We start from the raw sequence: 26,691 nt of genomic DNA on the forward strand, positions 1-26,691 counted from the left end.
GCTGCAAGCGGCCGAGGTCTACAGAGTAAGACCTTGTCAAGAAACAAACAAAACAGGCAGTAGAGGAGATCCTAAAAGTAAGTGCTTATACCTGTCAGCCTGAAAGGACACCTTGGTCAGTTTCATGTTGTGGACAGAGTTAACAAGGTCGTCTTCATCTATTCCTGAGGGTCCTTCAATAGGAAGGTCTTCCAGTGTTCCCTCACACAGTAGGTGTCCTGGGTGCTGCCTACATTGAAAAACAATAATAGCCATATCAAAAAAATGATAAACAACCCCACATTTGTATCAAAACATCTCCAGGATCTGTGTGTGGGTGTGCGCGCACGCTTTTTATTTTGTTTCAGTGTCTTTTGTCCTCTTTTTATTTTAAAGTTTGTTTTGAAAGTTTTTTTGAGAGCAAGACCATGCAGTGGGTGGGTAGGGAAGTGGGGCAGATCTGGGAGAAGGGGAAGGAATATGATCAAAATATATTGTATGAAAATTTTTATTAAACATGAACATGGAGCCGGGCGGTGGTGGCGCACACCTGTAATCCCAGCACTCTGGGAGGCAGAGGCAAGCGGATCTCTGAGTTCGAGGCCAGCCTGGTCTACAGAGTGAGTTCCAGGACAGCCAGAGTTATACAGAGAAACCCGGTCTCTCGGGGAAAAAAAATCAAATCCAAAAAACCAATAATAATAATAATAATAATAAAACATTTGGAACAGCAACAAAATGAATCTAAGTCTATAGAGCAGCTTGTTTCAAAAAGTGAAAGCGCTCTGCAGTCTAGCAGCGTGTTCACTGTCTAGCACTCTGCAGACGCCAGGCTGATCTACATAGACGCTAAGCCTTTCAACACCTCACAGAAGTAGAACCCACTTTACAGACACAGACAGTAATGCTCAGGAGAAACAGTGGTCAGTCTAACTCAACCCCAAAGCCTGGGGTTTGAATTTTCTGTCTACATTTATGTACTTACTGGGGTTAGGGAGGATTCGGGCATTCCACAGAAGAAATGTGGAAATCCCGTTTCTCCAGCCCAAAGCTAAGGTTTTAATAATTCATTATTCCACAACAAAGAAAGATTTAGGCCAAGATCGTCAATGAGCAAAGCAAAGCAAAGTCTGTGTGTGCGTGAGGATGGCCAGTTGTGTCAGGTCGTCGCACTGAGGAAAGAGGAGGGCTGTGTGAGCAGAGTACAGCAGTGAAGCGCAGGGCGGGGCCAGGCTGGAAAAGCTGGCAGCACACAGGTGGTGCAGAGCCCTGCGGGCTGCGAAGGATTTAACTGCCATCTTTGGGGGAAACAGACAGCTAAAGAAGCTTTCGAGCAGAAGCACAGCCTGACCACATACAGCGTGCAGCTGGGGCGGGGAAGCCCTGGCCTCCTAGCACAGGCACCTTTACAGTCACCCTAAGAACTTTGAAGAAGGTGGGTTTGGGAGTGAAGATAGACAGGAGGAGACTGAGCAGGTCAGAAGATAAGGGGCCCGGCTTGGGGTGGAGACAGTGGAGAAGATGGCACAGCAAGAGGCGGCACTGAGGAGAGCACGGCTGCCACTTGCCCATTAGCTGGATTTAGAGCCAGCACTGAAGTCAGAGCAGGAAGACAAGCAGTGGACGGTCCCTGGGGAGGAGGGAAGGTATGAAACCTCATCACAGACGGGACTGGAAGCTAAAGGAGGTGTCACCAAACACTCCACGGCTCTGCTCTATTGAAAATGCAGGATGCAAGGTTGCTCAAGAACAGGGAAGAATAGAGAGAAACAAGCAGGTTCGAGGGAAACAGGGAGACATTTTTGTAAGGCTGGGTATGGCAGTATACACTTACAATCTAGCCCTGGGAGGCAGACGCAGGCAGACCTTGAGTTCGAGGTAGCCTGGACTATATAGCAGAACACCACAGAAGGGGGGGTGGCAAAGAGTGCTTTTGCAGATTTCTCACAAATGCAAAACTGCTTGGGTGTAGGCCCTGAGAAGGCAGAACCTGCACTTTCTTCAGGTTTGGTATTCGGCAGGCCAAGCGCTACCATGGAGCAAGAGTGTACCTTTAGAGTGCTTGCAAGAAACTGAGTAAAACAATGGATCACAGAGCAGGAAGTGGGAAATGGAGGCAGGTGGAGAGGGAGGCAGTGAAGGGCACGGAGTTGGAAATCCCAGTGTGGTCAGGGGAGGGGTGACCGAGTAAGCCAGCTCAACAATTTGGGAAGTTGTGTTGCTCTGTGTGGTGTAAGGATCTGGATGAGTGATGTCAGATGCTGACAAAGCCCAGAGTGTGACTAGGACAATGGACAGCTAAGACAAATGAGACCCAGCTACTCAGGAGGCTGAGCTGGAAAGATCACTGGGGCCCAGCTCAGGGCCCAGACTGAACAAGACAGCAAGGTCCCATCCCAAAAGAGAGAAAAAGACTGGAAAAACAAACTGTCAGGTGAGTTCTCAAAGAGCATTTACAAACTTTATTTAAAAGAAAAAAAAAGAGACACAAGAAATAATTTAAAAGTACACAGTTAAGTATTAAACTTTGACTCAGGAGCAGAAGTGCCAAAAAAGTTGGAAGAGAAGAAAGTCATTAAATGGCCGGGCGTGGTGGCGCACCCCTGTAATCCCAGCACTTGGGAGGCAGAGGCAGGAGGATTTCTGAGTTCGAGGCCAGCCTGGTCTCCAGAGTGAGTTCCAGGACAGCCAGGGCTACACAGAGAAACCCTGTCTCAGAGAGAAAAAAAAATAAGAAAGAAAGTCATGAAATAAGACAAGACCACGCTGAGTAAACTAAGCCCCCTGCTCAAAGACTTAAAACCAAAGCCAGGCAGGTAACCTTAGCATCTGGAAGCTGATATGAGTTAGAGCAGCTGGGAAGGCATAGTAAGACCTTGTATTAAACAAACAAACAAACAAACAAACAAAAAAGTAAGTGAGACCACACCACCTCCCCCCCTCCACCCCGGGGAAATCCCATCAATGCAGTGGAAAACAGGCTGGGGCTTGGAGTGTCAGGGGCTGGCTTGCTGGCCACAACTGACGCTCGGGCCTGAGCCCTAGCCCCAAGAGAAAACACTGTAGCTGTGAAGACAGGTATATAAAAACAAATATACCCTTTTTAATGAACCAAACAATAAGCAGTAAAACTCATCAAAAGCATTCCTAACCACTCAGAGACTTATACATATCAAGGTGGATCTGAAAGACTAAATGGTTTTGAATGACCTGTGTATATTGTCAGCTCAAAAATGCTCAAAGACCTATTTCCACATCATTGAATTAGATGAGAAGATTATAAAACCAAGGGCCTCAAGCAAGCTCATGGAAAAGCCACACAAGCAAGCGGTCTACATCACAGAGGCTCTTAAGCAGCCACAGGTTCGGTTCCTCTGAGGGAAACACCCGCGGGAATCCCCAGGGGAAAGAGCTCGCTGAACACGTCTGGTCAGACTCCTTTAAGAGGAACATGAGCCCCAGGGCAGCCAGGCTCCCAAGCCACAAAACCAGCCAATCCAACAACAGGTACACTCCATTCTCTTCTACTCTTAAATGGAGCAAGAAGTAGGGATGATATATAAAAAGTAAGCCTTTTAAAACTGCACAATCCTGATTATTTATGACATAACTCTCACATAATACCATGTGAGTTGAAACGGAACCTTTGATATACGAGCCAAAATACAAAGGCAGCCGCAATCATTTATACACAATCTTGCACAGTAACAGTCGTACTATAGGAGCCATAATGAGGTCTAACTGCATAGAAAAGAGGCTTGAAAAAAAAAGCTAATGACTATATTTTAAACCTTTTATGAGTTTATATACCTCAAATGAGAAATTTAGTCATCTGCCTACCTGAAATATAAATGTAGGTTAAGAGCTACTGCAGTATTGGATGAGCTGACAAGCACCAAAATATCTAAGTCCGGAGACACGTTCAATGACGTAAAGGAAGAGATGCTGGCTGGCTCCGGCTGCTCAGAGTCTTCTCTGAGAAGAGTCAAGTCCACGCGCGCTACATGCATGCCATCCGCAGTGTCAAAAATATCTGAGTGAGAGCTAAGGGAGTATTAGTTTAAAAATGCGCAGGACCCTTGAAATCATAAGACTATCTTGACTGTCACCACCTTGTAGGTACAGCAGCAGCACTGGAAACGAGGCGTTCTCCACTGCAGTGACCAGATGACTACGGCCAGCAGCTTAACAAGCTGATGCACAGTTCTTCCAATCTGCTGCACACCATCCTGTGCCAGATCTCAAGACACTACTTATTTCCCAGGGTAAACCCAATTTAACATTACACATTAGCCAATACCCAAATATTGTCTCAGCATGCAACCAACATTAAAAGCTGAGATATTTCATTTTCTTGTAAGTCACCAAAATCCAAGCTATACTTAGAATACAACTAAATTTGGATAATAAATTTTCTTTTTTTCTTTCATTTATCTCTTTCTTTTTTCCCTTTTCTTTTCCTCTTTCCTTTCTTTCTTTCCTTCCTTCCTTCCTTTTTTTTTTTTTTTTTTTTTGAGACAGGTTCTCTGCATAACCCAGAAGTCCTAGAACTCCATCTGTAGGCCAGGCTGGACTCAAATTCATGAGATCTTCTTGCCTCTGCCTCTGCCTCTGCCTCCAGAGGGCTGAGATCAAAGGTATGCCCCACCACTGTGCTTGAATACTAAATTTTCATCAGAAACTGGGCCGCAGATGAAACTAAGCAGACTACTCGATGAAACCCTGGGTTCAGTTCCCCAATACCATATAATCTGTGCATAAGCCTGGCATCCCAGGACTCAGGAAGGAAAGGAAAGATCAGGTGTTCAAGGCCATCTTTGGCTAAATACTGAGGACAAGACCAGTCTCTGCTACATTTGACCTGCTTTTTGTTTTTTTGTTTTTTTTTGTTTTTTTAAATCCAAAAAGGCCAGGCAGTGGTGGCACTGCCACTCTGGGAGGCAGAGGCAGGGGGATTTCTGAGTTCAAGGCCAGCCTGGTCTACAGAGTGAGTTCCAGGACAACCAGGGCTATACAGAGAAGCCCTGTCTCAAAAAAAACAAATCCAGCCAGGCAGTGGTGGTGCACGCCTGTAATCCCAGCACTTGGGAGGCAGAGGCAGGTGATTTCTGAGTTCTAGGCCAGCCTGGTCTACAGAGTGAGTTCCAGGACAGCCAGGGCTACACAGAGAAACTCTGTCTCAAAAAAACCAAATCCAAAAAAAAAAAAAAAAAAGTCCGAAAAGTTCTAAATATACTTAAACTCTCTAATAACTGAACAAAGTATCAGCTTTGAAACCGATTAAATAAAATTAAGTATCCCTATGCCTAGATAATTTCAAATGTTCAGCAGCCTCACATGCTTGAGTGCACATGAAAGCTCTATAATTTGGCAACAAAAATTAACTCAATTTAGTAATTATAACTTTTTTGTGCAAAAACTGTATTTAAAAAAGAAAAATCACTACTTTACGGAAGCTGACTCAGAAGGATTGAGTTAGAGGCTAGCCTGAGCTACAAACTTGAGTTCTCAGTTACAGAGACCCTGTTTGAAAGCTCAAAACAGAAGGATGTGGTGGCACAGGCCTTTAATATCATAGATATTATATCTATGATATATCATAGATAAGAGGTAGAGGCAAGAGAATCTCTGTGAATTAAGAGGCAGTTTGGTCTACACAGTGAGTTCGAGACTAGCAAGGGCTACATAGTAAGACCCTGCCTCAAAATAGATAAATATTTAGTTAATTAGTGGAAAGACAGACAGACAGACAGAGATAAACGCATGGCCAGGGATTGCAGCTCAGTAGTAGACCATTTGAATGGCACATATGAGGCTTCTGGTCCAACCCCCAAAACCATAAAGAGAAAAAAAATCATCCCTTTATTTCAGAAATAAAGGTCTCAAACCCATGTAAGAGCTCAGTTTTCAAACCTTCAAAATAATTTTACTGCTAAATACAAAGTATAGTATTTTCAAAAACTGTTAATGCAAAACATTCACTAAAATGATGGAATTATATGGATTGGTAATGCAGACCAGTAATTCTAGTATTTGGGTATTTGAGGCCTTAAAAAGAAAGAAAAAGATGGAATCATCAATGGACAAAAATAAGTGAGTCATATTCATGTGGAAAAGACAGGGGTCACATTATAAGCAACGATGCACTTAACAGGCACCTAAGTGTAGTCTGCATACATTGAAAAACATAAAGTAATATAATTGAGCATTTTATGAGATTATTCTCCCCTGAAAATTCTTACTAAAATCTAACTACTCTCCCTTCACTCTAGTTCCCCCAGCTGAGAGTATAAACAGCTCACCCTTCTACAGCCTTTTCCCTACACATTAATCAACATTCACAGCCAAGGATACAGATCCAGCCTACTGTACTCAGAACAAAAAGAAGTCTCTTGCAGAGCTGCACGTCAATAATCGTGTCTGCTGCCTGTGCAGGCAAGGGCAGTGAGAGGCAGCCCAGCACTGGAATCCCAGATCCTCTCGCCGGAAACACAACGCGTAGGAGAAGACTTTTGTTGATGAGCAGTAATGACGTGTTGTTGTAAAATGATAGAATTCTCAAAGACTTGAAGGCAATACCTATGAAGCAAAAGGATAGTGTCTTAACCATCGATCATAATTTCACAGTTGGTAAATGTAACCTTATAAACATAGGAAAAAAAACCAGATAAAAAAGGGAAGCCAGGCAGTGGTGGTGCACACCTTTGATCCCAGCACTCAGGAGGCAGAGGGAGGCGGATTTCTGAGTTCGAGGCCAGCCTGGTCTACAGAGTGAGTTCCAGGATAGCCAGGGCTATACAGAGAAACCCTGTGGAAACTGCACTTATTCCAAGGCAAGTAGTTACTGTGCATATCTGTGTGGACATTAGGCATTATGAAGTAGGTGAAGGTGAATAAAGATGGCGGACAATGTCCCAGGATTCTTTTTATTTAAGGCTCAAATCTCAGAGCACATCAGAAGGAAGATTCAAGAAAGCCAAGTTACCCATGGGCTCTTGTAAAAACAATCAAGTTTTTTTTTTCCTAAAATAGAAGGAATCTTACAGTCAAGGGTAGAAAGGACGTTACTGTATTAAAATTGGAGGTCCAGGAGCTCAGAGTTGTGTTCCCTCCTACAGCTTATCAGGCCAAGGTAGTCAGCAACTATGCAACCAGTCTAGGTCCACACTGTCCAATTAAAATATGTGACTCATCAATCCATTAGACAGATGTGATTCAATGGGACTAGCAGCCAAAAAAGCATCAAATCAATTAATTTTTTTAATCAATTAATATGTATTTAGTTCAATTAATATGTATTATTTAGTTCATTAGACATAAAATATCATTCCAATATGGAATTCATACAAAAATTATTAATGAGCTACTTTACTTTCCTTAGTCTCCAAAACCTGGCATGTAAAACCTGACTGCGGGTGCAGGCCTACAGTTCCAGACATTCAAGAGGCAGGAAGATTTTAAGTCCGAGGCCAGCCTAGGTAACTCGGTGACACTCTGTCTTCAAATAAGAGCAAGAAAGGCCTGGAGACCTGGATATGTGACTCAATGACCGAGTGACTGCCTAGCATATGTGAGGCCATGGGTTCAATCCCCAGTACCCTCTAAAAAGGACAGATGGGTGTACACTTTCTTTCCCACCCCATCCTTTTTCCTGTTTGGCAGTCTTACTATGCATCCTAGGCTAGCATCAAACTGAGACCCTCGGGCTTCTGCCTCATAAGTGCCAGGATTACAGGCGTCATCTACTGTCCCCCTTGCTTGCCTATGACATATATAGCACATTTCTCAGGCACCAAGGGATTGCCTTAGCATCTGTGAGGCTCTAGATTTGATTCCCAGCCCTGCAAAAATTAAAGGTACAACTTTGTTCATATTAACTACATTTTAAGCGTTCAACAACTGGCTAGTAGCTATAGTACTGGGCAGGGTAGCAGCACACCTTTTCGATTTCACTTCTGTGAGAACTTCTCATCAATAGCTGGTCATGGTAGCACAGTCCTGAAATCCCAGCACTTATTTTTTTTTTTAAGATTTATTTATTATATATATATATATAAGTACACTGTAGCTGTCTTCAGACACACCAGAAGGGGGCATCAGATCTCATTACAGATGGTTGTGAGCCACCATGTGGTTGCTGGGATTTGAACTTAGGACCTTCAGAAGAGTAGTCAGTGCTCTTAATCACTGAGCCATCTCTCCAGCCCAATCCCAGCACTTATGAAGCTGATGGAGGGGGACCACATGTTTGAGAGTGCTACACAGTAGCACTGTCTCAAGAAAGGAAGCAAAAGTCCCAGACTTAACCCTGACACTTACTGACACCTTGATCTTCAGAGAGTTTCTGCAGGGTCCTCCCACAACAGCTGTGTAATAAGGCTGCATCACATCTTCCATCTCTCAAGTCAAATTCATACAAGAGCAGTTCATAATCTTCTCTAGCAACAAGCAGTTTGGGCTTGTCTCTTGACGTGCTGTTCTGAGACTCCTCCCATAGGAACCTAAGAAAAAAGTTTAGATTTATCATGCTTTTATACCCACAATCCCGATTCCCACAACAGTGGGGACCAAAGGGCAGGACAAGGACAGCTTAGCTCACTGCCAGCACCAAGTCTACGGTGCAGCCTAAGGGAACAAGAACCACGCCACGACCCTCTTCTGTCCCTTTCCTTCCTGCTCCTACTCGGCCCTGGGGTATGAAGTAATTACAGAGCGAGAAACTGCTGCCTTCAGCTTTTAAAAAGTTTTTTAAAAATCTACTTATTCTGTGTAGCCCTGGCTGGCCAGGCACTTGCTATACAGACCAGGCTGGCCTCAAACACAGAGATCCACCTGCCTCTGCCTCCCAAGTGCTGGGATTAAAGGTGTGTGCCACCACTGCCTGGTAAGGCTGCAGATGTAAATAATTAATTTTTAAATCTGAAATAATTCAATTCAGCCAAAGCCCATTTAAAACATTATTTATTTTTTGTTTGTGAGTGTTTGCCTGCATGTATATATGTGCATCATGCGTACCGTACCAACAGAGAGCAGGAGAGGGTGTCAGATCCCTGGAACTGCAGTTATTACAGTAGTGAGCAAGTCATACACACATTCACACACAAGCACATTCACACACACGTACACATGCACACATTCACATGCACACATTCACACACATGTACATGTGCACACATTCACACATAAGCACATTCATACACACGTACACATGCATACATTCACACACATGTACACATGCACATGAACACACACTCATTCACACACGCACACACATTCACACAGGTACACATACACACATTCACATATGCATACATTCACACACGAACACATGCACACATCCATACATGTCAAAACAAAAATAAAAAGGCCCAAGCCAGGCATAGCAACACAAACCCATTGTCTTAGCTACTCAGAAGGCCGAAGAAGGGTCTCTTGAGCCCAGGAATTGGACAGTCCTAGTGACATAGCAAGACTCTATCACTAATACACATGGGCCAGATCTGGTGACTAAATAGTAATCACTTTCTTTAGTGGCTGAGCCGGGAAGATTGCGTTTGGGGCCAGCCTGGGCTACAGAGAAAGACTCTAAAGATCAGTCAATAGGGTCCAACTCTGAAAACACTATAGCTAAGAGAGATGAGGTTACCACTCTGATAGTTTCAACTTCTTTTAGAAACTTTGCTTTTCTACAATAGTCAGCTTATATTAAATGGCGTGGCTATTAGGTCCTTAGTAGAAAGACTGACAGTTCATATTTCTACCTTTTATATACCAGAAATAAATGCATAGGTACTCCAACACACATCATACATGAGAACACAGAAAAGCTGGAGGTGGGGTGCATGCTTGTAATTCCAGCACTGGAGAGGTGGAGGTAAGCAGGTTGGGAGCTCACAGCCATCTTTGGGTCTAGGCCAGCATCAGCTCCATGTGACCTTATCCCAAGGGGGGGGGGGGAAGAGGAGTTAAAATACTTGATAATTTAGCAAAATAGTCTTGTGTATATAGAGCTATTGCAGAACCTGGAGAATCCAAAGTGAGATGCCTGTTGGCTATATAGTCTCATACAGACTGATCCTAAAATACTTCTCATTCTTAAAAAGGTCAGCATATACTCAGGATACTTCTAAACTTTATGATGTAAACTGTTTTATGAAAAGTGGAAAGCAGTATATTATTGCAATTGTCTCTCTCCCTTCTCAACCCATGGGAGCTTCATGTTAAGAAACAGCAGACATGCCAGGTGTGCAGCTACAAGCCTGTAATCTCAGCATTTGAAGGGGTACGACAGGACGATTGTTAATTGTAAGCCAATTAGGCTATATCTTGAGACTGTGATTCAAATATGGAAAAAGTAGGGCTGAAATACAGTTCAGTGACCTCAGAGCACTTGCGTAAGTGGACAAGTTTAAAGAGGGGCAGGAGCAGGAATGGGGGGGTAGCTGTGTTTGCAAGAAAACATTATTTTAGAGGAGGAGGGGGAAGGGAGAGGAGGAGTTGGAGAAGGAGGAGGAAGACGACGACAGACTCTGAACTCCTTTCGGTGACAATCTGTATTGACTTAAAAAGGACCTGTGTTGGGGACCATCCAGGGTGTGCAGGAGCTATCGAGGTGTGACATCTCTGTCCACCCAGGAAGTGAGGTAGTGAGTTGCAACATGGTGAGCATTCCACCTCGGGATGTGGAAGGTTCCGAGAGGAACCGGGCTCGATCCTGAGGGGTTTCCCCAGTGGTCCATTCCCTCCCACAAACCGAGAGGAGAACGCAGGATTCCCCTCCCGAGCAGCTCAGAGTTCAGGCTCCTCCCACACTCTGCAGCTGTCCCGCCGAACTTACTGCCTGAAGGGGCCTGGGAGGCAGCAGCTGCTTCCACCCCTACTGCCCGGCGCCAAGGAAAGCACGCGGAGACTGCCCGCAGCCGTCAGGCTCCCCAGGGCCTCCAGCTCTCGGTGCAGCTGCGCCCGCGGTCCCAGCTGCGCCGTCTCCTCTGCGGGGATCCGTACCAGCAGCATGGGAAGAACCCGCTCCATGGCCCCGGCGCTGCCGGGGGAGGCAGCACTTCCGGGCCCTGGCTTGGCAGCCATCTTGGCCCGGGCGTTCCTTCCGGTAGAGACGCCCGAATACGTCACGGACCTGCGCAGTGGTTTGGACCTTGTGACTCTCACGTGAACGGAGAGGCGGTCCTGCGCCAGTCATTTTCTTTTCTTGGGGTGGGTCCTACAAAACCACGCCTGCCCTACTCAGCTCAATTCAATATTTGCCGAGGCCTTTTAGCTACCTGTGCTGTTCTTGTCACCAAAGATTTTGAGGCTGGTGCCTCTTACTTCATTGAAACCCTGTTGCTGGCTCCTCTTCATTTTTTGTGCTGCTTGGTTAACAGGCATCCGGTAGTGCAGTTTTCTTGGTAGTAAGTACTCTTTGAACAGTCTAGAACTACTAAAGATCCCTCTACCCTAAAGAAAAAAACAAACGGGGCTTCAAAACAGACCCCCCCCCCCACACACACACACACACACTCCTGGCTTTGAGAAATCTGCCCCTACAGAGTTTTGGGAAGTAGCTAATCATCATCAGATGCCTGGGGATCCCAGAGTTTGAAAAAACAATCTTGACTCATTGTCCTCCATCAGGTCATTTTGAAGAGCAGTTTACCAAAAATAGCATTCGCCAAGCCCTTCCTCCTCCTGACTACAAAAACTGATTTTCAGACCTTTTGAGGTGAGTTTTCTTGTACCCTTGAGTACCCAGCCGCAGGATTTGGGGGTGCCAACTTCTCAGATCAATAGACCTCCTTTTGAGGTCAATCTATTCTTTGTGGTCCTCCACCAAGGACTCTTTGTTACAATCAAGAAGGTTAACATGGATAGTGAAGTCACACGGTATTCTTTCTAACTTAGATGGATGCATATAGAGTGGAGATGATGAAGCAGTTCACCTTTCAAATTCTTCTGTTTTTCCTCACGGAAGTACAGTCCGATACAGAAGAGAAGGGGGAGCGAGCTGAGAGGTATTGAAACGGCATTTGGTCAAGCTGTTTCTTTGATAAAGGTTCTCTAGTGGCCTTAGACTCCTGATCCCCCTTCACCAGCCTTCCAGGTACTAGGAGTACAGGGTTATGCCTCCACACCTAGTTAACAGCGCCTTTGTACACAGCCACTTCTACAATCTGAACATTTTGGCTTAATGGCAACCTGTTAACATGCCTTCCTGGCTCAGTCTAAAGCCTCTCTCTACTCCGGTCATTCTCAAATCATAGTATTTATGACTAATTGATATTTCATGTCAATTCCTGACCAATCTCTATGTAAGCCTGGAAACAGCAGAGACTCATGTACCACCTTCCTGCTTGAAGCCAAGCCTGGCTCAGAAAAGGTGCTTTAGTGTTTCGTGATGAATGCAGGACTTCATTTGACAAAATGAAGCCATGTTATTTTCCTGTGCCAAGAAGGTGCTTATACCCAAATCTCTCAGCCTTAGCTGAACTGTGTGGTTTACATAAAGTCTGGCAATACCGAAGCAACATCCCAGATTAGACTTTTATTAAATGCAACAAGGCCTTTCCCCCTAATTAGGAAGGATATTCTTGACATATTCACAAAAATGGCCTTCATTGTAATTCCGAACTTACAAACAAGTTTCAACATATCATTTGATATCCCTTTAATTATACCTAAAGTAGTCATGCCTTAAATTTAGGCAAATCACCTAGATTTTAAGAAAGGATATGGCAATGTGGCAGGGTTCTCCAGCACAACAAAGTATAGGAAATGGCCTCAATTGTGTCACTGGGGTTTCATTTTTGATATTTCAACTTCTCACATTACTACATCAGTAGATACAGGCAAGCCTGCAAAGAGCAAGAGTTAACTGAAAACACAATTCCATTTTACAAATATTTATGGTTTAATTCATGCGTGGCTCATTCTAACAGCAGGTAAATTCTGAGGACAGAGATGTTCTCTTATTTCTCTTATAACCTGGAATAGTCTCTCAACTGTTGTTTGAATGAATTGTTATTCAACTTTTCAGATTACAGCTCTGAAATAGCACCTACAAATGATCAAAAACTGGGAATAAATACAAAGTTGTGGTTGAACAGACCACAGGACCCTAATGAGTCCAGATTGGGTTTCTCAGTAAATACCTGAATATTTAGAGCAACGTTTAGATTTTTTATTACATTTTTACACACACACACACACACACACACACACACACACACACACTCCACAGTGAACCTTCGGAGGTCACAGGACAACTTGCAGGAGTCACTTGTGTCCTTCCATGATATGAGTCTACCTGCTGAGCCATCTCACTCACGCAAGAACTTTGTTTTTGTTTGGTTGTTGTTGTTGTTTTTGAAACAGAGTCTCATATCTCACTACTCTCACTATGTAGTCTTGGCTGGCATGGAACTCACTTCTGACCCTAAGTGACCAAAGGTATGTACTACCATGCCTGGCTCATAGAACTATGTCTAAAGCTCCTTATTTTCCATGATTATAGTTTATAGGAGATTTGATACACAGACCCGGACTGGGCTTGATAAAGACTAGACTTTGTTTCTATAAGCACTTACTCCATTCTGGCTTCCAGCTGCTGAACTAATTGTTTGTCCATGTGATGGCAGAACAGGGGAAGCAGATTCCTGGGGAAGGCTAGAGGTTCTGCCAAAGATGCTGCAGGCAACTGAGCTATCTCCCAAGCAATCAGAATCACCAAGTCTGTCCTAAGGGACAGAAAAGAGAAGCCCAGCAGAGCCTTTATATCTACGCAGGAAACTGATATGCAGGCAAAGTCTGTTATTCCTTTCCCACCACTGCAGGCACGGATCCCATCCCAGACAGCAACTGCGAGGTAACATCTATACATATGGTATGTATTTGATGATGCCTATCTATCCTCCTTCCTATTTGATTTTAACTCTAAGGAATTAATAGTACTACTCCCAGTTGAAGAAGCAGACTAAGAAGTGAAGTATGTCAAAGTTATGTTGCAATAGACAGGTCTGTTTGACTCTAAATGTATTTTCTTTAATTACTGTGACCCTGTCCCCTGTGGGAAACCAACATTCTAATATAGGACACTATGTAGGGCACGAGAAGATTCAGTTCTGCCCAACTTCCTCTCTGGTACTTGAATATATTCTTCAGGAAGTCTTGCACAGGGTTCCGACACACCCAGGGTATTGGAATGTATTGACAAGGCCTTTATGATCTTACCAAGCTGTGCAGTCGCTGCTGGACCGGAGGGAAGAATCTAGGGATACCAACTGCTCTCCATGACTCAGCAAGGCATACAGCAGAGATATCCCAAACTACAAGTGAAAGACAGTTCAAGACAAAATGAGTTCTACAGCATTTTGTGCTTCTCTGGCTTTGCTTTCTTCCTCCTACTCCAAGACAGACGCCAGTGTACAGACGGAGAGCAGTATGCCAGAGCTGCCAGTTCTTACAGCTAAACAAAGAACCCTGACCCAAGGGACCACCGCCCTGAACTTTCCATGAGAGCTGACAAGTGGGGGTAGTCAGTGAATGAGCAGCCTGGACTCTGGTGCAGGTGGTCTGTGGGCCATACTTTCAGAAGTACCACTTTAAGCATACAAGAGTGCACAAGAGAATGCCCTAGAGGCTGACAGAGACTGTCAAATCTAGAGTGGCATAGTTAAACTTGCTGTTGTGGACTGGGGTGGAGTCCAGTGGTATAGAAAGTGCTGAGTAGACACCAGCCTTGTTTGAATGCTCAGCACAAAGAAAAAAAAAAAAAGACTGTCTTTCCTTTAGTTAGGACCTAATCTTATAGACATGTGGGATATCTTTCCCTTTTTCTTACCCCAACCCCACCCCCTCTAAAGGGTTCACAATAAAAAGTTTGGATACTTCCAGTGTGGAAGCTCACACCACCTGCAGCCACGGGGAGCCCATCAGAAAAGATGTACCTCCCCCACAGGTCTCAGGTAGTCCAGGCTAGCCCTGAACTCACCCTAAAGACCTTGAAATTCTGATACCCTTTGCTTCTACTTTCCTTTACGAGTAGGAACCACCACACGTAATTTGGGTGATGCTGGAGATCAAACCCAGAACTTGATGCATGCCTCACAAACACTCCACCAAATGAGGTAAATGAGGTGGGGACCCCTGTACTGCATGCCATTTCCTCCATGGCATTCCCCACAAGCCTCACCACATGTTCATGAACTGTAGTGCCAGACAGTACAGGAAGAAAGAAGAAAAGGGGAGGGGTGAAGAGAGGGGGGGACAAAGGGAGAGAGGGTGGGGGAGAGAAAAGAGGGAGAGAGGAGAGAGAGAGAGAGGGAGGAGAGGAAGTGGGGAAAAGCAGATAACCCCCCCCCCACACACACACACACACTACCGCGCAAGGACCCGGTATTTACTAAGCTCTCTGCGGACAATCCTGTGCTCACACGGAGGCTGTCCGTTTTGGAGACAGGTTTAGATCGCCCTAACACTTGCAATGCAACTAAGCTGCTCCTTAACTCATGATTCCCCTGCCTCAACCTCCTGAGTACTAGGACTATACCATGCCCAGGTCTCAGTAGACATAGAGAAGCGCTGCCGAGGACTGCTCGTGCTGTGTAGAAATGAGACCATCCTCTTGATAATCTCTTTGCAGTGGCGCCACCTGAAAGTCACCTATGGGAGGCCGGTCATGGCGACACAGGCCAACATGCACATGTTAAAGGCTAAAGATTAGCAGTTCAAGGTTGTCCGTGGTTACATGGAGATCCCTAGGCCAGGCTGAACTAAATGAGACCCTATCTCAAGAATATCAAAACAAACAAAAAGCCATCTGTGGAAGGAAAGGCGTCCCAAGTATATTACCTGATTCTGAAGTACCACAGAGATAGGCCGCTCTGAGGAGCCCGACGATAGCAACATTAGACCTTGCAGTGCATGGAGGAGCTGATGGAAGGTCAAGTGACTGATGTATTTCCCCAGAGGTCTGAATAGCATGTGTAGACCCTGCAAGAAGATCAGTAAGGATCTCCCCCAACTCTGCTATCTCCATCTCCTCCTAGGTTGTCTCCACTCCCTTTCCTGTCCCACCAGCTTTAGGCATCTTCTTGGTCAGGTTCCTTGCCAGAGCGAATGTCTCTGATAACTCTCTCTTCCTAATCGTCCTGAAGTACTGACCTATTACTTTACAGGGGCTTTCTTTAGGACATAGACATGGGACCCCCTCCCCATCAGAGGACCCTTATCTCCTCTCAAACTCAGAGCACCGTCGTTCCTGTGTAGCCACGCAGCTGCTTTTCTTTGCTTGTCATAGCTGCAGACGGTCTGCTGTTCCTATGGTTGTTCTGTAACGTCTTTATTTAGGGGCGGGCAGCACTGCACTACATCACTAGGGAGGGAGGGAAGGTGGGAGGGAGTGGAGGGGTGGGCAGATCCCAAACTCATCCACATCTGCTTTGCTACTTATTGCCACAGCACCTGGTCAGCCATGTCCCTCTGGATCAGGAGGGGCAGATGGCAGGTGATAGACAGGAGGAGGCTAATGGCTTGATCCGGGAGCAGGAAGGGGAGCAGCCGAGCCACCAAAACTTTCCCTTTCCTCACAGACAGCACCTGCAGAAGGTTATCTGCTGCCTCCCTGTAAGGGAGAGAGGAGAGCGTTTGGAGAGTTGTGCCAGGAAAGGAAGCTTCACGCCAGCAGCAAGGCCAAGGCCTGCTGGTCCTTCTCTTCTGAGGCTGAGGTGGGACTATTTTACTCACTCCAGGTTGCTCTGCTCCTGGGTCTTTAAGGCCTGAAAGAGCTTCTCAACCTGGTTGATCTGTTCCCGTGAGTGGTAGAGTTGTGGGAGCCCATCATTCTGGCCCTCCTCTATTTTTAGTAACTGAAGGAACATCTGGAAATTCGACAGTGGGAGGTGGGAATTAATTGAGCAATATCCTGTCCTTGAGAATTTGGTCAAGAGCACCTCCCTGTGAGCTTAGCTCACCTTCTCAATCTGGGATAATACCCGAAGCCTCTGGCTGCTTGCGGCTCCTGTATCCTAGGCAGAGAGGCCCTGGCCATCAGCCACACCATCAATGCAGCTGGAAAAGGCTAGACAGACTCTGACCACATTGCTTCCTCATATCACGATTTAAACCCAAACATGAATGTGTTCTGGACAATGGAAAGGGAAGGGGGCCAGAAAAAATTCTGGGATGATCACATGCTCCTACCTGCTCTTGAGTTCCGTGAGATACAGCATCAATAGCTCGGCGAGGGCTAAAACATGTTGATACAGCTACCTGGCCCAGGGAACCCTCAATCCGTACCACTGTATAAAGAGAGCCGGAAGGCGCATGCTTTCCCATAGGTGCACCCACCCTCCCCGCCCAGATTACCCAGCCCAAGCCAACAGCCTGGCCATACCTGACTCATAAACTTCCGACTTCTGGATGTAAGGCGTGACCAACTTGAGAGACTCATCCCTGTTCCTCTGTCCAAGCAGCTCTTTGTCTGCCTGTCTCTTCCCTAGCTTCTGATAGTACTTCTGAGAATAGGCAAAGTGTGCGGGCACTTAGAAGGTATTTCTAAGGCTCAAAAAAGTGTACAGAGGTGGACAAGCCTACATTCCCAGGGTAGGTAAGGAAACATATCAAAGGATGGAGACAAATCTTGGTTATTTAGAAGACAGTAAATTACCTCATTTGACCAAAGTGTAGGAGACTAGAAGGGAAGGAACTTGGGATACTAACTTAGAAAGATGGAGTCTCTCATGGAGTACCTGTGCCAGCACCTAAACAGATGCGGCCTCTATGGGTTGGGGAGAAAGTCTGAGAAGGCCAAGGTCAAAAGCTGGGACTAGGGGCCGGAGCCCACCTGGTAGTAGTAATCATCCAGACGGGGGTTCTCGCTCTGCAGCTGAACCATCTGCACTCTTATCACCCAGTCCTTCTCTTTCCGGGTCATGAGGTTAGCATAGGTATCCGACTCACGAGACCAAGGCTTCTGGGTGGGGACACTTCTAGCCAGCAGAAACATCCTTTTAGGCCAGCCCTACCATAGTGGCTTCCCAAGGAGAGGTGAATGGGCAGTGAAGTGTTCTTGGAAGGACTGGAACAGGTGCAGTGTTGGGTAACAGTGCTGGGCACTGCTTATGCAGTGGTTTGGGGGAAGAGGGCTCATCACAAGGAAATACCCAGTATACATGCAGACGGGTTCCCCTCAACCCTGCTGCTCATCCAGGTTTTACCTTGCTGTTGGACTCCTCCGCTGCTGTTGCTGCAGGATCTGCTGGTGCTGAGGGTGGAGCTGGGTCAGGTGACTGGGAAGGCTAAAAGGAAGCCAGCAGAGTGAAAGTCTGCTGCTCTGAACCCCAACCCCCATCCATCCAGACTGGATAAGCACCAAGGATCATCTAAGGCAGCCCTGTACACATGCCTCCCCCACATCAAAAAGCAGAAAACTCCACAGTCCTCATTTCCCCATCCCAAGATATGTTTTTCTATAATCCGGCTGCAGACAATTTAGGCACAATAGACAACCTTTGGCTTGATTAGCAGTTCTCTGTCAGGTTAGCTGACCTCACTCCTTTAATTTCCCAAAGTCAGCTGTTTATTCATCTGTGAGGGAACAGAGACCCCAGTATGCTTCTGATTTTTGTTAGTAAATTTCTGTGTTTTTTCTGTGGCAACTGGTAAAAGGTGATAGAGCAGGTCCTTGGCCAGTATGTCTTATAAACTATAGGAAGAACTCAGCTTGCCCTGATAATGCAGCCTGTCACCGGTACCTGAGTTTGGGGGGCCATGGAGTCAGTGGGCTGTAGAACAGAAAAGGATCTGGCGAAGGCTGTTGAGGTCCAAAATGATGGGCTGGAGAACTGGCTCTTGGAAACACAGACTGAAAAGGAATTGGCAATAGATAGTCCAGAGAACACTTGTTCCTCACCTGCTTCTTTCCCTCAATAATTTCAGCCAGTGTTTTGCTTCGTTGGGGACTGTTTCCTGCTTTTTGTTGTAGGTTTGCTACTTTTTTTTCTTTTAAGATTTATTTATTATAAGTATTTACTTATTATATGTAAGTACACTGTAGCTATCTTCAGATACCATAAGAGGGCATCTCTTTACAGATGGTTGTGAGCCACCATGCGGGTGCTGGGATTTGAACTCATCACCTTCAGAAGAATAGTCTTACCTGATGAGCTATCTCTCCAGTCCTCAGTTGGCTACTTCTTAAGAGGTACCTTTCAGTGTTTGACTTACAAACACTGGGATGGGGGGGGGGAGGACAGTTTGTGTTCTGATTTCAGCCACTGAGGCAAACCCAACAGAGCTTAGTTACCTTACAGCTTTCCCTACAGGATTTCCTGCTCTTCCTTTGTTTTGTTTTGTTTTCCACACTGTTAAGTAATTAGTGGATGGCAGGTGTCTTACTGCCCTGAGTCAATGCTGATCATCTGCTGAGATGTTTTATAATTCTGGATCAAGGATGTCTCCTCTAGTAGCATATATTGAGGGCATCCTGCACCACCTGACACACACCAAGCTCTTCTCCATGATGTGGCTGCCCACCCCATACCGACGCCTCTCTTGGGGTTCTTTATCTCAAGAGCAAGAAGAAGGGGAAGACAACATAAATGGAAGCAAGGGACACTCAGTACTTCAGGAGTGGAATGCTCTACATCACCCAATCACCTCCTCACTGGATGGAGACTAGAGCAGACTCACCCGCCACAGAAAATGCAAGGAGGCTGGTGACATCCCTAAGGTACCAGAGGCCTTGACTCTGGGGGAACTGTGCAGCCCTCTCTGGAACAGAAAGGAAGAACTGCCAAATTCAAGTGTACCCCCCTCCTAGCCCCACCCCCACACGACATTGTCTTTTCCTTTTGTTTCCATAGGAACAAGGTGGATCAGCCAGGGAGTAACAGCATGGCCTTCTCCTTTATCCTCAGGGCTAAAAAGGCCAGGACCCTCCTCCTTCCTGAGAAGACGACTAACAGTTTAGGAATAGGTTGCAGGAGGGTAAGGTCCCCTCACGTACACTGGGAAGGCCTTGTCTTTCTCCACTGCTCATGTGAGTTTAAGGGAGAATGCTAGGAATGGCTGCTGAGACAGACACAGGGGCTGAGACAAAGGTGACTCATCAATAGCATTGCTACTGCCTATAGGAGACACAGGACTCTATCTATGGTCCTGCTGGCATTGTGTCCACACGCGTGTGTAGCTATACATCATGCATGGACATGGCGTACACAGATAACCTCTGATGTTGGTCTACAGGGCTCTTTCCATCTTTTCCTTTTCTCATTGCCTGGAGCTTTGCACAGAGGCTGAGCGAGCTGCCCTAAGTTCCTAAGGACCTTTCTGTCTCTGCCTCCCATCTTGCAGTGGCTGAGGTTACAGGCACTCACTGCTGGATCCAGGCTTCCACACATGTTCTGGGGATCTGAACTCAGGTCCTGACATTTACAAGGCAAGGGCTTTACCACCAGGACATCGCCCCAGTCTTGGGGAATTTTGCTTTGGAGCGTGTGTGTATCTGTCCTGTCCATCTGTCCATCCATCTGTCTAGTTCAGTGTGGTTCCGCCTTTCCTATTGTCCATCGGCCCTGTCTATTTATCTGATTGTCTGCCCTGTCTGCCCTGTATATTCATCTTGTCTGTCCGTCTGTCTGTGAATGGGTCTCTCTATCTAATCCAGACTAATCCTTATGCTTCTGCCTCAGGAGTCTTAGTACTAGGATTGCAGGTGTGTACTATTATACCTGGTTTAGGATCTGATTTTAGATAAAAGACAACTGCAGAAACTTAACCTGGGAAGCAAGAGGAAAGAGGGGAGAAAAAAGCCCTAACTCAGTGTCATACCTTGGATAAAGCATGTTAATTCCAAATGGGTCTTAAGAAGTAGAGGCAACAGCCGGGCGGTGGTGGCGCACACCTGTAATCCCAGCACTCTGGGAGGCAGAGGCAGGTGGCTTTCTGAGTTCAAGGCCAGTCTGGTCTACAGAGTGAGTTCCAGGACAGCCAGGACTATACAGAGAAACCCTGTCTCGAAAAAACCAAATCCAAAAGAACAAAAACAAAAGAAGAAGGAGGAGGAGAAGAAGGAGAAGTAGAGGCAACGAGCAGCACTGAGCCGCTGTCTGCTGAGGTCTAGGCTTGGGACTGCTCTTGCTATCCCCACCTGCTGTGGTAGTTGGATATTTTGGATGGCACGCACTATGGCTGGATCCCCAAGGTCATTCCCTTCCTCCTTCACTTCTGGAGCCTGAGCTGAACACACAAATTCCTCTTTATTCTCCTTCTCTTCTTCCTCCAGTTGCAAGGCACATGCTAAGCCTTCTTCAGGAGCCAAGGGGACAGAGAATTTGCTTGGCCTCTGCTGTAAGTGCAGACCTGGAAGAGGGTGGAGACATTGGTGAGAGAACTCTTGTCTAGACAGGCTGACACTCAACAGAAACTCTCTTCAGAAGCTATCTCCAGTACCAGACCTCTGTGCTGGTCTTAGCTGCACTGCTCCCAGGACAATCCCATCTGACCCACACCAGCAGCACCTGACAGGTACCACACACCTTCACTTGCGCATACCACTTCAGTGGTCTGAATGGATACCATACACTTCTTTCCCCACCTGCTCCTCCTAATCCAACAAGCCCTTCTGCTGCCTCTTTAAATGAACTAGTCTCAGCTGGCCCAACAGTGTCGTTTAACCCCACATTGGATACTTCACATTGCACGTCTGCTGGAAAGTCGTGCAGAGCAGTCAGGAGCATGACAGATAAGTTTCCTACGGGGACAAGGAAAATAAAATCCCAGAGAAACCTATCTCAGTAGCAAGTGGAAGAGCTTTCACAGTGAGTGAGCCCCGCTTCTTCTTTTTTTCTTTTTTTCCTTTTTTTTTTTTTTTTGGCTTCTTGGATTTGGTTTTTTCGAAACAGGGTTTCTCTGTATAGCCCTGGCTGTCCTGGAACTCACTCTGTAGACCAGGCTGGCCTCGAACTCAGAAATCCGCCTGCCTCTGCCTCTCAAGAGTCGAGCCCCGCTTCTTAACTGCACTGTTGCATCCCTTTTGTCTGTGAACCTCTGGACATTTTCTATAGACCCCAGCCCACTTAGTAATACCTTCAAGGCATTTCATCTTGGCTGCCTGGTGGGCTTCCTTGCCAGTTGTGTCCTCCACTGATAGAGAAGCCTCTGGAAGGGGAACCTGAGACAGAGAAGTGACCCAGAGACATTCTCTCCCTCACCCAGGAAAGATGGGACGGCCCCTAAAACATTCCTGTTCCCCTTTCAGCTTGGTGGGCAGAGAATATTGACCCTAAGAATGGAGAAGTGAGAATCACAGACCAGCACGTGCCCCACCCTCTCATCCCATAAGCTCAGCTCCAAGGAGGACAAGAGTGAGGGATTAGGCTAAGCACCAAGAATACAACCAGCCACTTCCTATGCACAGTGACACCCTGCTGTGGACACCCACCACCTGACTGCTGCTGTCCTTCCCACAGATTAACCACAGCAGCCTGGGCCAGGGCCTGCTTGCTTCTCTTGGCTTTTGAAGGCTCAGCTCTGCCTCTTGCTCACCTGTTAAAGGCCGGTAGGCTTCAGTGCTGAGATAGTGTAGCAGTATGAGAACTCTAATAAAGAAATCCTTAGTCAGGTGTGGAAGCACAGGCCAGGATGCCAGCACTTGAGAGATGGAGACAGGAGGCTCAGGAGTTCAAGGGGAAGCCTCAGCTACCTAGGAAACTTGAGGCCAGCCTGATCTTCACAAGGCTGTCTCAAACAACAACAAAACAGGAACAAGAAAACTCTTAACTGAGTATAGTGGTCCACACCTGTAATCCCAGCACCGGGGCTGCTGGGAAATGAAGGGTGACTTGGGTTTAAGGCTAATCTGGACTACATAGTGAATTCCAAGTTGGTTCGTTCTCAAGAATTTGGTCTTGTTTCAAAAGATAAATAGATATATATAGAGATAGAGAGATAGAGAGGTAGATGGAGAGAGAGAGAGAGAGAGAGAGAGAGAGAGAGAGAGAGAGAGAGAGAGAGATGCAAACCAAATGAAATCCTTTTTGATTGGGGAAGAAAAATATACTATACATTTAAGCATCCAGTTCTGTGAGTCCAGTTTATTGGAGGCTGACGTTTGGGGGCAAATGCTTTAAAAAGGTATCCTTGCAGAGAGGTTTAGGAATTTTGTGAAGAACTTTGTTTCCATTGGATGCCTTGGTTTTACTCCAACCTAATTAGGAAAGTTCTGGATACATCCTGAGGAGTGCCTCTGGGAAAGGCACCTGGTGATGCTTGAACCACCCTGGTTTGCATCAGCCAGCTGACTTCCCCAGCTGCCACTGGTGCACTGCCCTGCAGACTCAGATGCTAGGCCAGGCCAGGCCGGAAGGGTAAGAACGCCTTGTCCAGGACAGCACAAGCTTACATCTTCTCGGCTACTTTAACAGAAACTGCTGGGCTGTTCGTAGGCCACGCACATGGCCCTGGCTGGCTGTTCTTTCCAATGATGTTAAAACTATCCTAGCAAGTAATATATGCTATCTGCTGCTTCACTCAAAAAAGCAAAATGAGATCACAAAGAAAGTGGTTTGAATTGGAATAAGACTTCATATGCTTTATTAAATTGTCTCGTTCTAATATAGTAATTCTTCGGATGGGACAAACAGGCTCAGCTTGAGCTCTGCCTTGTACAGAACATCCCAGACACTCCCTTCGTGGCTCCAGGATGTGTCCTCCTCATGTGAGCTCATTGGTCCTTACAGCTTTGTTTCTTTGTAGCCACAGCACTGTCATTATTTATTAATTGCCATTATTATTAATTATATAGTATTTTCTATAAGTTGTTATGTGTGTGTGTGGCCTAGTGATCAGACCTGGGCTTTATATACATGCTAGCCAAGTGCTCTACTACCAGAGTTACATTCCTAGCACTGGGGAGGCTGAGGCCGAAAGATTGTCTCCAATCTGAGATAAACTGAGGCTGGATAGTGAGTTCCAGGTCTGGGCTGCATAGTGAAGTGAGTCCTTGTCTCAAAGCAAGCAGATGGAGGAGGGAAGAGTAATCATACCACAAGACTGACAGGACTACAGCCTGGCACAGACATGGTAACAACTGTCCATCCCACCATGGGCCAGTGCTGCTTGGTCAGTCCCTGTGGGTGAGGATTATTTTTAAGACATACGTAGTGTCGTGTATGTTTCCTCCCCTTTGCTTCAGCCTCCTTAATTCTCATATCATTTACACTGGCCTGAAATCCCTATTGCAGAGTTATTCCCAGATGATTCATGGTCTTTGGAGAATCTGTTATTTAACTTGTAACTGCTCCCCAACACATGTGCTTGCGTGTGCATGCGCACACACACACACTCGTGCACACCATACTCCAGCCATGGCTCCCTCCTTGTGGCTCCCCAGAACATTCTAAAAACATAATGAGCCAGGCAGTGGTGGTGCATGCCTGTAATCCCAGCACTCTGGGAGGCAGAGGCAGGCGGATTTCTGAGTTTGAGGCCAGCCTGGTCTACAGAGTGAGTTCTAGGACAGCCAGGGCTATACAGAGAAACCCTGTCTCCAAAAAACCAAAAAACCAAAACCAAAACCAAAACCAAAACCAAAACCCCAACATAATGATGATCCTTTGGTATGAATCTTACAAGAGAAAAAAAAATCATAGATTTCTTTTTTTTTTTTTTTGAGACAGGGTTTCTCTGTGTAGCTCCAGCTGTCCTGGAACTCACTCTGTAGATCTGGCTGGCCTCGAACTCAGAAATCTGCCTGCCTCTGCCTCCCAAGTGCTGGAATTAAAGGCATGTGCCACCATTGCCCAGCCATAGATTTCATTTTTAAAAGGGAAATGACATTGAAGAGATTTATGTCAAAGTAAATTCTAGATAAAGCAAAGATTTTAAATAAAATCTCAATCATGCTAAAAGCTGGGAGGCTGGTGAAATGCTCAGTGGATAAAGGTGCTTGTTACCAAGCCCAATGCGCTTAAGTTCAGTCCCTGAGTCCCACATGGTTAATAAGTGACTTCTGCAGTTTTTCTCTGCTCTCTTCACACCAGGGCATGCACACTCACACATGTACTCATGCACACACACAGACACACACACACAAACACACCACAAACAAACAAATGTTTAAACATTCATTTTAAAAATCAACAAAGAACTGGAGATGTAGCTCAGTTGTATAGCACTTGCCTAGCCCCCACATGGCCTGGGTCATAAACATCTCAAATCAGGGCATGGTGGTACACACACACCTCTAATCCAGGAAGGAGGCGGTAAGAAGACTGCCGAGGCAAGGCCACCATAGCTAGACAGAGAGCTGAAGACTAGCTCAAGCGACATCTTGTGTCTCAAAAACAAACAACATGCCCAGCACCCCCAAAGCCATCAAAGGTGCTACTGTTTTTCTCAATACATGCTTCTGGTTATATTGTAGGAAAGGTGAATATATTGATAAAAAATTGATACATTGCTTTCCAAACCTGTATCAATACCCAATCATGTAATTCTCTAATGATTTTAGCTTAACATTTTTTTTTCTGAGAAAATTGTATTGGCCTTTTGGATAGAATTTCTTTTCCAGGAAGGATGATCCCATCATACTTCTGCTGGAACCAGCGCATGGCCTCCTCTTTGCTGATTCTGTGTTTGGCCCCAATGCAGCCTGTTCTGCACTTCTTGTCTGCGATGCTGAAACCTGGCCTACCCAGCACCACACAGAAGTCCAGGCCGTAGATCCCAATGCTTGGGTCGTATTTGATGCCCAGATCAATGTGTTCCTGAATTCCAAAACCGAAGTTTCCAGTATCTGAGAAGTTGTTTTTCCGTAATTCATACTCCCGCACCTTCAGGCCTTTCTCCAGAATTTCCTCTGCCTTGGCGCCACGGACTGTGCAGTGAACAGCAATCTTCTCATTCCTCCAGATGCCAAAGGACCTGACAGTGTATCTAGCTTTGGAAAACACAGGGGTCTGGCCTGTGAGCTGCTCCAACACCTTGGCCGCCCGGGTCAGTCTGTCTCCGCTCTCCCCCATGCAGATATTGAGGCAGAGCTTGCGGATGCGCAGTTCCCGCATGGGGTTCTCCTTTTCGCCTTGATCTTGCGCCAGGGTGGAGAACAGGAAGAGCTTAGCTTAACATTTTAAAGTTTTATTTGATGTGTGTGTGTGTGTGTACGCGCGCGCCTGCGCACGCGCGGGCTATGCATACATGTGTTCAGATTCATGTGCTCATGTGGAGGCCGAAGGAGGAAGCTGGGTGTCATTGTCTCTCATTCTCTGGTTCTTTAGACAAGGTCTCACTGAGCCGGAAGCTAGCCATTTCTAGCTAGGCTGGCTGGCCAGTGAGCTCTTGGGACCTTCCTCTTTCGACCTCCAACACTGGGGTTATAGGCACATGCAGCCTTGCCTAAATTTTACTTAGATTTGAACTCAGATCCTCTTACTTTTCCACACACTGTTCTTACCACAGAGCAATTTCTTCAGCCCCAACACCCTTTATTATCAGTATTTAATTTCTAGGTTTCCAAAAGCCCTGGGGCAAGTGAATCTTTTGGGTTTTTTTTTGAGACAGGATCTTGTTATGGATCTGACTTTGACCTGTAATTCCCTATGTAGCCCAGGCTGTAATTCCCTATGTAGCCCAGGCTGACCTTTAAACTCAGGATCCCCATGCCTCAGTCTTCCAAATACTTAAATTATAGGTATATACCACCACCACCTTGGCTTGGAA

The 26,691-nt window shown here is 46.1% G+C and overlaps 3 protein-coding genes across 4 annotated transcripts in view; all 3 read right to left on the reverse strand.

The window, feature by feature from the left end:
• Nucleotides 1-11,101, reverse strand: part of Spg11 (SPG11 vesicle trafficking associated, spatacsin) — a 59,287-nt gene extending 48,186 nt beyond the window's left edge. Inside the window, exons 1-5 of one of the 2 annotated variants that reach the window (XM_052183418.1) lie at nucleotides 10,817-11,100; nucleotides 8,299-8,480; nucleotides 6,334-6,558; nucleotides 3,820-4,012; nucleotides 92-229 (exon numbers count right to left, since the gene is read on the reverse strand). In XM_052183418.1, the coding sequence (XP_052039378.1) occupies nucleotides 92-229; nucleotides 3,820-4,012; nucleotides 6,334-6,558; nucleotides 8,299-8,480; nucleotides 10,817-11,064 (986 nt within the window). In that variant the 5' untranslated portion in view covers nucleotides 11,065-11,100. Of the gene's footprint in view, nucleotides 1-91; nucleotides 230-3,819; nucleotides 4,013-6,333; nucleotides 6,559-8,298; nucleotides 8,481-10,816 lie in introns of both variants that reach the window. The other variant, XM_052183419.1, reaches the window with a different exon arrangement.
• A 2,483-nt stretch (nucleotides 11,102-13,584) lies between these two features.
• On the reverse strand, nucleotides 13,585-24,966 carry Patl2 (PAT1 homolog 2). The gene is given in 16 exon segments (XM_052181680.1): nucleotides 13,585-13,617; nucleotides 13,619-13,709; nucleotides 14,203-14,297; nucleotides 15,823-15,963; nucleotides 16,435-16,594; nucleotides 16,717-16,850; nucleotides 16,944-16,997; nucleotides 17,173-17,270; nucleotides 17,366-17,486; nucleotides 17,816-17,960; nucleotides 18,189-18,269; nucleotides 18,726-18,835; nucleotides 19,663-19,743; nucleotides 21,122-21,333; nucleotides 21,569-21,724; nucleotides 24,927-24,966. Coding segments are annotated over 16 exon segments (1,752 nt in total).
• A 518-nt stretch (nucleotides 24,967-25,484) lies between these two features.
• On the reverse strand, nucleotides 25,485-26,082 carry LOC127684903 (60S ribosomal protein L11-like). Its single transcript, XM_052181681.1, has one exon. The coding sequence runs from the start codon at nucleotides 26,034-26,036 to the stop codon at nucleotides 25,485-25,487; it is 552 nt and encodes a 183-aa protein (XP_052037641.1). The 5' UTR covers nucleotides 26,037-26,082.
• Between the last annotated feature and the right edge of the window lie 609 nt (nucleotides 26,083-26,691).

The sequence above is a fragment of the Apodemus sylvaticus genome, chromosome 5, assembly GCF_947179515.1.
Source record: "Apodemus sylvaticus chromosome 5, mApoSyl1.1, whole genome shotgun sequence".
Taxonomy (NCBI): domain Eukaryota; kingdom Metazoa; phylum Chordata; class Mammalia; order Rodentia; family Muridae; genus Apodemus; species Apodemus sylvaticus.

Excerpts from the sequence above, each read along its gene's own strand:
- LOC127684903 (XM_052181681.1), bottom strand. The coding sequence starts at position 26,036 with ATGCGGGAACTGCGCATCCGCAAGCTCTGCCTCAATATCTGCATGGGG.